The sequence below is a fragment of the Sceloporus undulatus genome, chromosome 6, assembly GCF_019175285.1.
Source record: "Sceloporus undulatus isolate JIND9_A2432 ecotype Alabama chromosome 6, SceUnd_v1.1, whole genome shotgun sequence".
Lineage (NCBI taxonomy): Eukaryota > Metazoa > Chordata > Lepidosauria > Squamata > Phrynosomatidae > Sceloporus > Sceloporus undulatus.
The window spans coordinates 80,223,583-80,233,884 of NC_056527.1; the positions used below are offsets into that span (position 1 = coordinate 80,223,583).

The 10,302-nt window shown below is 43.3% G+C and overlaps 2 protein-coding genes across 3 annotated transcripts in view; one reads left to right on the top strand and one right to left on the bottom strand.

Moving 5' to 3' along the window:
* The window catches only part of RMND5A (required for meiotic nuclear division 5 homolog A), a 70,521-nt gene that overhangs the window by 50,257 nt on the left and 9,962 nt on the right, over positions 1-10,302 (bottom strand). The gene's annotated exons all lie outside the window — the stretch shown is intronic.
* LOC121935430 (charged multivesicular body protein 3) overlaps positions 4,787-10,302 on the top strand; it is a 61,924-nt gene continuing 56,408 nt past the window's right edge. Inside the window, exon 1 of one of the 2 annotated variants that reach the window (XM_042476945.1) lies at positions 4,787-5,218. In XM_042476945.1, the coding sequence (XP_042332879.1) occupies positions 4,993-5,218 (226 nt within the window). In that variant the 5' untranslated portion in view covers positions 4,787-4,992. The remainder of the gene's footprint in view (positions 5,219-10,302) is intronic. The other variant, XM_042476947.1, reaches the window with a different exon arrangement.

The window sequence follows — 10,302 nt, forward strand, 5'->3', positions numbered from 1 at the left end:
CCGTGTGTGTAAGCTGCCTGAGGAGGGCCAGGGGAGGAGGAGGCGGGGGAGTTCCGGCGGGGCACATACTCTCGCTCTGGAGGATCTCCCGGCGCAGCCCCGCCACGTACTGGATCAGCTCCTCCAGGCTCCGCTCGCACAGCTGCCCGTAGCCCGAGAACTTCTGCAGCACCTTCTCCAGCTCCCGCTCCACCGTCACGCACTGGTCCATCCTCCCCTCGCCTTCGCCCCCCGACGACGACGACGACGACGACGACGGCGAGACCCCTCCGGACACAACCGACGCCAACGGCAGCCCAGGAGGGAAAGAGGGACGGCGGCGGAGGCGGCGGCAGCGGTGGTGGTGGTTATTGTTTTGGCAGGCAGCGCGGAAGACAGGTGGGGTCCTTCTTCGCGAAGGGTTGGAGCTGCGTCACCGGAAGCAGCCCGTTTGGGAGGATGAATGCCTCATAGAGGTAGGAAAGGGTAGAGGAACACAAAGGTAAAACTTGCGGGTTCTTTTAGAGCAGTGGCCCCCAAACTGTGCCCTTGAAGAGATTGTGGACTTCAGCTCCCAGAAGCCTCAGCCATGTTGGCCAGTAGTCTGGGATTCTGGGAGATGAAGTCCAAAATCCCTTAACGAGCACCGTTTGGGGACCGGTTTGAGTGCTGAGCTACGACTCAAAGAGACCAGGGTTCGAATCCTGGCTCAGCCAGAAAACCCACTGGTTGACCTTGAGCAAGTCACACTCTCTCAGCCGCACTGGATAGCAATGGCAAACCTCCTCTGAGGAAACTTGCTTTAAAACCCCCATGATAGGGGTCGCCCTAAGTCGGAAACAACTTGAAGGCACACAGGAACAACAAAAACAGCAACTGAATATGTAGGAATTCCAAAAGTAAAGCAAAATTTAAATGCCTCTAAGCTCAGGAGTTCCTTCTGGGCTTAAAAAGTGACTGTTTGGGTGACCTTTAGACCCTTGTAACAACACTGAATATCCCATTAGTTTCTACAGACAGTTGTCATTCCTTCCTATGGCAGTGCTGCACAAACTTTGGTCCATTGGTGTTTTTATGGACTTCAGCTCCCAGAAGCCCCTGCCAGCTTGGTCAATGGTTAGGAATTCTGGGAGCTGATGTCCAAAACAAAAAATCAGAGGACCAACGTTTGGGAAGAGATTGGGGAGGGCTCCCAAGCGGACCTGGAGGCAGAGGATTCTGTGTGGAGCTAAAACTAAGTCTATTGCTCTACAGTGGATAAACAGAGTGTATTCGAATCAGGCAGTACTATAGACACCTAAAGTTGGCGTCCAATTAGAATGCCTGACTGGTTTGAACGAAGTGCCTAAGAGGGGGGGTCCTTTGACGGATGGCTCTCGCGAGGGGGCGGGGCGTCCATTGTGGGGGCGTGGCCAAGTTTGTAAACAGAGGCAGGGAAGCGGAAGTGACCTCTTCAGTGACCTTACGTCACTTCCGTTGGCCAGCCTTGCTTTTTCTGAGTCCAGCCTGCCTTCAAGTTGCCTTATGGCGACCCCATTAATTCCATAGGGCTTTCTTAAGCAAGGAATGCTCAGAGATGGTTTTGCCAGTTCCTTCCTCTGAAATACAGTCTTACAAGCATCTAGTCTTCACTGTCGGTCTCCCATCCAAGTCCTAACCAGGGCTGACCCTGCTTAGCAACCAAAATCAGACAGGATCCCTTGCTACTCCTTTAATTGAGACATTTCATGAATGATGTCATGATGCATTGTTTTGAATAGGAATAATCTTCCCTATTAAAGAGGGCATATCTGAATAAAACCAGTTTGGAAGATGTGAGAGGCAACATGGTGGAATGGTTTGAGTGTTGGGAGTAGGGCTCTGGGAGACCAGGGCTTGCACTGAGTAGGAGACCAGATGGGAAACCATGGGTAAATCACAGTCTCTCAGAAGTCACCAGCAAAACCCCTTTGAATAAATCTTGCCAGGAAGTTTAGCTTGGAGAAGAGAAGGTCAAGAGGTGATATGACAGCCCTGTTTAAATATTTGAAAGGGATGTCATATTGAGGAGGGAGCAAGCTTGTTTCCTGCTGCTCCAGAGACTAGGACCCAGAGCAATGGATGCAAGCTACAGGAAAAGAGATTCCACCTCAACATTAGGAGGAACTTCCTGGAAGTAAGGGCTGTTCGACGGTGGAACAAACTCCTTCCTCGGAGTGTAGTGGAGTCTCCTTCCTTGGAGGTCTTTAAGCAGAGGCTGGATGGCCATCTGTCAATGGGGATGCTTTGATTGAGAGTTCCTGCATGGCAGAATGGGGTTGGACTGGATGGCCCTTGTGGTCTCTTCCAACTCTGCTATGGTCTAGCCTCCAACTATACTAATGCCACCCCACTTTCTCAGCTGCCCGGAACATGTCTTAAAAGTCCAGAGCACACTGCAGAAATAATCCCATTCAAGACTGCTTTAACTGCCATGGCTCAGTGCTATGGAATCCTGGGAATGTAGTTTATTGTGGGACCAAAGTTCTCTGACAGAGAAGGCTAAATGTCTCACAAAACTACAGATCCCAGAACTCCCTAGCATGGAGCCAGGGCAGTTAAAGCTGTCTCAAACTATCAGATTTTGGGGGTGTTTTGTTCAGTCTATGTAAAAGGGAAAACTTTCCAACCTTTCAATAAAAGGGACATTCTTTATAACAAGGGACACCTGTCAATCCTAGACACAGGTTGATTTTTAAGGAAGAGAGACCATGGTCCTCTCAAATAACATGAGATCACACAGTAGAAAACTGTGTTGCTTAAACCTTGAATAGATAATAGAATTGGAGTTGGAAGAGATGAAAGGGATCCCAAGAGCTATATCAGAGAATGGTATAGTAGCAAACACACTGATCTGTAAATCTGAATCGTAGACTCCTTGGTTCATATTTTCTTGGTGACAACAAGCTATGTTTAAAAGTTGTACATGTCTGGAGTGTAGCCAACAGACCGAGGAAAAGTTCCTACTGCAACAACAAAAACAAAAAGATGGTGTAATAAGGCGGGTACCAGAAAGGATAAGATGATGATACAGTAGTAAGAATAAGAAATTAGTGACTTGAATTTTAGGTGAATCAGAATTGAGGGAATCTTTGTTGAAACTCAAGGATAAAAATGACCAAGGGTACTTTAGTTGGAGTATAAGGGTCTTAATGTCAGGGAAACTGACCAAGTTAAATGATTAAATTTAGAACTTGATGATATATACTGTTGAAAGGACCGAATGAGTTATGAAAATTGTATATATGTATTGAGAATTAGGAAATGAGAACTGAGCACTTGTAAATTTATTTAAAATTGTGTGTGTGTGTGTAATTTTATAAATTTACAAGCTTAGTTCTCATTTCATAATTCTCAATAGTATATATATATATATATATGTATGTATGTGTGTGTGTATAATTTTATAAATTTACAAGTACTGTTCTCATAATTCTCAATGCATGAGGGCAGGGAACCATCTAATTAAAAATAATAATTGTAAGCCACTCTGATAGACTTCAGGGCTGAAGGGCGAGGTATAAATACCATAATAAATAATAAAATAAATATTACATATATATATTTAATTTTATAAATGTACAAGCTCTCAGTTCTCATTTCATAATTCTCAATACATATAGTATATGTATTATAATATATATATATATATACACATATAATTTTATAAGTTCTCAGTTCTGATTTCATAATTATATATATATATATATATATATAAATTTTATAAATTTACATGTTCTCATTTCATATATATATATTTATTTTATATATATATATATATATATATATACACACACACACATTTTATAAATTTCCAAGCTCTCAGTTCTCATTCTATAATTCTCAATACATATATATTACAATTGTTTGTTTGTGTGTATATATATGTGTGTGTGTGTGTGTGTATAATTTCATACATTTACAAGCTCTCAGTTCCACTTCCCAACCCTCAACACACATACACAACATTTTACACAACCCCATTAAGTCCTTTCAACAGCATATATATCATAAAGTTCCAAATTTAATCATTTTAACACACACAGATAGATGGATAGATAGATAGATAGATAGATAGATAGATAGATAGATAGATAGATAGATAGATAGATAGATAGATAGATAGATAGATAGATAGATAGATAGATAGATAGATAGATAACCTCAGGACAGAGTCGCACCCAAGAACAAGCAATCCAGCTCCTGGGGAAGTTCCTTTTCCTGGGGACTACCATTCCCAGAATGCCTCAGCCATCCCCAGCAAAAGGAACTTCTCTACTAGGGAAAGAAAGAGGAGGAGGCCTGTGGGGCTGCCCCAGCTTCTCAGCCTCTTCAGGCCCAGCCTCCATCTCCTCTCCTCCTCTTTCCTCCTCCCTTCGCGGCTGTCCACCGAAGTAGACGTCACTTGTTGTGTCTCCTCCGGTTCGGGCTCTGCTGCTCCACCGAAGGAGGAGGAGGAAGAAGAGAGGGAAGGAGGCCACGGTGGTCCCTCTCTCTCTCTCTGCCTGGGGCTCTGCTCCGCCATTAAAGGGGGCTTTAAGTGGAAGACTAGGAGGAGGCCTCCTTTGCTCTAGCAGTGACTGAGAAACCAGGCCTTCCCTTTGGAGCCTCAGCCCTAAACACCCAGTGATCCCCTCCCTTTTGAGGGTCCACACTGGACAAAGCTCCCGCTTCCATCCCGCTTTTGGAGCCCTGCTTCTGTCTTTGGGAGGACTTTATCCTTCCCCCCGTTTTGTTTTCTGCCACATCATCCAGAAGTGTCTATGGAGTGTGATGGTTCCTGGACACCTCTGAGAAGAAAGGGATAACAAGAGGCACCCCTAATAATCCTATTGAAGGGTTGGTTATGAATGCCCAGCGCCCTTCCTCTCCTCCTCTTCTTCCTCCTCCTCCATTGGGACCTTTCTTTTCCTCTTGTTTCTCTTTTCATCCCTAGGATTGATTGACTCTCTGCTGCAGAGACACAGACACACAGAGAGAGAGAGAGGAGCCAAGATGTGGCTGAAGCTCTTTTTCCTGCTGCTGTACTTCTTGGTCCTCTTCATCCTGGCCAGGTTCTTTGAGGCCGTCGTCTGGTACGAGACCGGCTTCTTCACCACCCAGCTGGTGGACCCCGTGGCCCTGAGCTTCAAGAAGCTGAAGACCATCTTGGAGTGCCGGGGCCTCGGCTACTCGGGGCTCTTGGAGAAGAAGGATGTCAGGGAGCTGGTGGAGAAGTCGGGTGAGGAAAGCACACACTTTTTGCAAGGGCTGCAGCAAGTGGCAGTGCGCTTGGCCCTCCGCGTTTGCGGGTTTGATAGCCGCGGATTTGATTTGGTGGATACGTTCTCTCTAGGGATATCTAGATCCTCCGGCACAACAACTCTGTGGTCAACTTTGACTAAAGGTTGCACCAAAAGACCTAGAGGTTCCTAGAGAGAATACTGTACTGGGCCTTTGTAGCTCCTCCAGCACAGTCCTATGGTCAGCATCTGTCAGACATTGACCACAGAGTTGCACTGGAGGACCTAGAGGTTCCTAGAGAGAACACTCCACTAGGCATTTGTAGCTCCTCCAGCGTAGTCCTATGGTCAGTGTATGTCGGACGTTGGCCATAGAGTTGCCCTGGAGGACCTAGAGATGCCTAGAGAGAATACTCTACTAGGCCTTTGTAGCTCCTCCAGCGCAGTCCTATGGTCAGTGTCTGTCGGACGTTGACCACAGAGTTTCCCTGGAGGACCTAGAGGTTCCTAGAGAGAACACTACTAGGCATTTGTAGCTCTTCCAGCACAGTCCTATGGTCAGTGTCTGTCGGACGTTGACCACAGAGTTGCACTGGAGGACCTAGAGGTTCCTAGAGAGAATACTCTCCTAGGCATTTGTAGCTCCTCCAGCATAGTCCTATGGTCAGTGTCTGTCGGACGTTGACCACAGAGTTTCCCTGGAGGACCTAGAGGTTCCTAGAGAGAACACTACTAGGCATTTGTAGCTCTTCCAGCACAGTCCTATGGTCAGTGTCTGTCGGACGTTGACCACAGAGTTGCACTGGAGGACCTAGAGGTTCCTAGAGAGAATACTCTCCTAGGCATTTGTAGCTCTTCCAGCGCAGTCCTTTGATCAGTGTCTGTCAGACGTTGACCACAAAGTTGCACTGGAGGACCTAGAGGTTCCTAGAGAGGCGTCCTCTCAGGTAAAAACATGGTGTGTTTGTTATTTGCGGTTTTTCCATATTCACAGGGGACCTGTGCCCCTAACCCTAGCAAATATGGAGGGACAAGTGTACTTGCCCATAGGGAAACCATACTTGCCCTTAGGGAAACATTGGGGAATACTTGCCCATAGAGAAGCATTGGAGAACACTTGCCCATAGAGAAGCATTGCAGGATTCTTGCCCATAGGGAATCATAAGGGAATACTTGCCCTTAGGGAAACATTGGGGAATACTTGCCCATGGGGGAACATTGGGGAATATTTGCCCATAGGGGAACATTGGGGAATACTTGCCCATAGAGAATTATTGGAAAATACTTGCCCATAGGGAATCATAAGGGAATACTTGCCCATAGAGGATAATTGGATGATATTTGCCCATAGAGAATCATTGGAGAACACTTTTGCCCTTAGGGGAACTTTGGGGAATACTTGCCCATATGAAAACATAAGAAACATCTCCAGTGTTTTTCTGTATGGTTTCCTTATGGGCAAGTGCTGCCATTTGTTTTAGTAAGTCCCATTTGCAAGACTTCTGCTCTCTCTCTCTCTCTCTCTGTCTCTTTCTTTCTTTATTTTTTAGCATTGCTACTTCCCTCTGGAAATCCAAAACACACTGCAGAAAGAACCCAGTTTGCTATATGACCTGTTGGACAAATAAAATGGATGTTGGGGGGGGGGGGGCATAAGAGTGCTGCATATTTAAAGACTTGCCTCAGATTTCAGAAAACAGATTTTTTTTGTTATTTACTAGCAGCTAAACCAAATTTTTGCTATAGTCTTAAAAACTATACCTTCCCCCTCCTTTTGCAAAATTTTCTGTTTTAGGGTTGACAAATTTGAATCCAGTCCCTTGCAAAAACAACAACAACAACACAAAATTTCAGCATCTCATTGTCAATATGTCTGTGCTAGACTAGACGTAGTTTTCAAGATGCGAGTGATGATTAGAAGTCTGGTTTGTTAGATGTTTTTATCATTATTATTGTATTTTATTGATGGTTCTTTTAGAAATGTTGTGCCTTGTTCTTTTTATACTGCTGCTTAGTCACCGGACCAGTACCAAATTGTGACAGTATCTAGCTTGTAGCAATAAAATTTACTTACTTACTTTTTTGTTATTTATATTTTTTTAATATGTCCCACTTCCAGTTTAAAGGCTGCCTAACTGGTTTAGGATTAAGTCCAGATTAAGGAGAAAATCAAACTAAAATATTAATCAGCAGTGCTTAATTATTATTTAATACCGGTTCTGCAGCCACTCACTCACTTGCGATTGCTACTTGCTGTTCCACTGTGTCCAAAACAGACTGCACAAATAATCCAGTGTGAGACCACTTTAGTGGTCTCAGTGCTAGGGAAACCTGGGGATTGTAGTTTATTGTGGCACCAGAGCTCTCTACAGGTTTCTGCAGTGTCTTTTGGACCTCTGTTGAGTTTTTACTTTGCCAAATAGCTACATGCTACATATTTATCCATTGTATAGCAATCCTAGAGAGAAATTCCTAACAGCCTTGCTGCCAATTGACAGTTGGAGCTCTACTGTAGATTCGGTTCAGTTTCTTTTAAATGATATTAGTGACTGTGGTCCAAAATACACTACGGAAATAATTCAGTTTGAGATTGCTTTAACTGCCCTGGTTCAATGCTGGGGAATCCTGGGCACTGTAGTTTTGTAAGACATTTAGTTTTCTCTATGAGAGAGCTCTGGTATCACTATAAACTACAATTCCCTGGATTGACTATCACCAAACCAGGGCAGTTAAAGCATGTCAAACTGTATTATTTCTACAGTGTGTTTTGGACCTGTGTAACACACAAAGTGGCTCTTTTTGCCTTAGCTGAAGAAAGAAAAGATTAGGAAGAGAGAATTAAATAAAAATGCCATAAATTGCCAAAGTATTAATCTGATTTTTATGATGGCATTGTAGAAGTTTACCAATTACTGGAAAGGTTTTTTTATCTTACATCACCAGTAATTTTAACTACATGTTAAATGATGGGATGTCTTTTTGCTCTTTTGTGCCTTTTGTTTTAAATGTTCTGTGTATTTTGAAAAGCTTTTTGTCATCGCCTTTGGTTAGCACAATAAACATGCTTTGACTTGGGGCAAAAATAGCTGTAGTGCACTAGCGCATTTGGTGAAAGGCATAGAAGAACCTTGAAACGCATCAGGGGTGGCTTACTGTCTTGAAATAAGTAATATCTGTGGGTGGGTGATAAGACTATTCAGCCCAGCCTCTAAAACTACTTAACTGTATCAGAATGCCCACAGTCACTGTTATCACATAATTTCAAGTACTTGAAGAAAGCACAGTAGAGGATAATGCTAAATAAAAGGGTTTCAGTAATAGCAGGAATGACCCCAAAGTTGAAATGTATCCAGACTCTTCAGAGAGAATTGCTGAAATATGGCTGGCAAGGAAAACCTACTGCACAGCAGCACATAGGGGAAAAGAAATTCTGTCCATGCGCAGATGAAAAATGGTCAAGGGCTATGACTGAACTTCATTTAGTTTTATCTGATAAAAACATCAATAGGAATTAGAAAATGAAATGTGTTGTTGTTGTAAACCTTACATTGATCATTACTGTTATGTATCTTCACCAGTGCCTACATTGATTTTGATTTTTGCTCAGAAGTGTAGCCTGTATGCCAAGATTAAGTAGCGGCATTATTAGGCTGCTTACAGCCTGCTTCTTTGCATGTTGACTTGGAGGTAGATCCTGATGACTTCAGTGTAAGCAAGTGTGTCCACAGTTGCAGTTTTCCAGTGCAATCTCGGCATATTTACATAAAAGTCCCTTTTGAGGTCAGTGAGGTTTGCTCTCTAGAAAATACAGTAATAGTTTCAGTATACTGTTCAATACAACAAGTGAAGGAACTTTTGTCTATTAGGTGTTTTCCATAGGTTGCTAAAATGAATACCCAGTTTGTTGGGGGCAGTTAGCTTACACATTGTAAATTGCTTAGGGAGTGCTTCACTATAAGCGGTATAGAAATGTACTTGCTATTGCTGTTCACCAGGAGACAAGGTTTTGTGTAATGTATTTGCCGAAGTAAAAGTGCTTTCAGAGAAAACACAGAAAAGAGTTTCCTTGGTTGTAAGGATTTGTTTGCAGAGTGAGGTGTGTCAAAGGTGTAGCTGCTTCAGACAAATATGTTTTTAATATCCTCTCCTCCTAAGCATACTTCCATACTGACTCTGAACACTTCAAGGGAGCTAGATGCCAATAAATGTAATAAATAGTAGTTTGGTGGTGTAAATGCTTGCCTACCAACAGTAATAGTCATCTGAACTAAATTAATGTGACTAATGGCTTCGTGTCCCTCGATGCACTGATCTGTTAAGCATGCAGGTGCAAGGATTTGCTACCTATGCATATCATTCCTGCAAAACTTGAGATGTGTGAGTGGCAATCCTGGCTTTCAGCTCCTGCATACGTTTTTGAGTTAAATCTTTGGATTAGGAACATAGAAAAGTGTGTTATGCCAAACCCGGCCATTGGTCTGCCTTTCTCAGAGGGATTGTCACTTTCTGGAAAGTCAAGGAAGAGGAAATTGGTCAGGGGAATTGGTCAGACATCAGGAAAAAACAGGGGAGCTGTGACTAAGGGCCCAAAGAGACAGGCCAAAATAAAGCTGCTTCGGGTCACTTTGGAGGTATGCTGTTTAAATGACACATGCATTTTAAGAGACCAGAAACCGTGCCAAAGCTGTGCTCCAGTGCTTAAGACTGGATATATTTAGATATATAATCTGAATATGTGGCAGTTAGAGTAGAGAAGCAGAAGAACATGAGTGCAATATAATGGTGCACACATTCCCTAATATGGTTGTAGGATCCTGAAAAACGGTATTTTCGAAATCATATTGCCATATTATGGTGGTTAACAGTGAAACGTAATAAAATGATCCTGCGTGTGATAGTATCGTTTTGCATGAAGAAGCTGAGTGGCTCCTTGCTGCTGGACAATTTGTATATTTAAACAAACTAGAATCAATTTCAGTTGATTTGATGATATGAATGTTTTGACAGAAGTCAGCAAACGGTAATTGTCTGGACTTAAAGGCTAAACATTATTTCTTCTAGCCAGCTGTAAATCCTGTCTAGC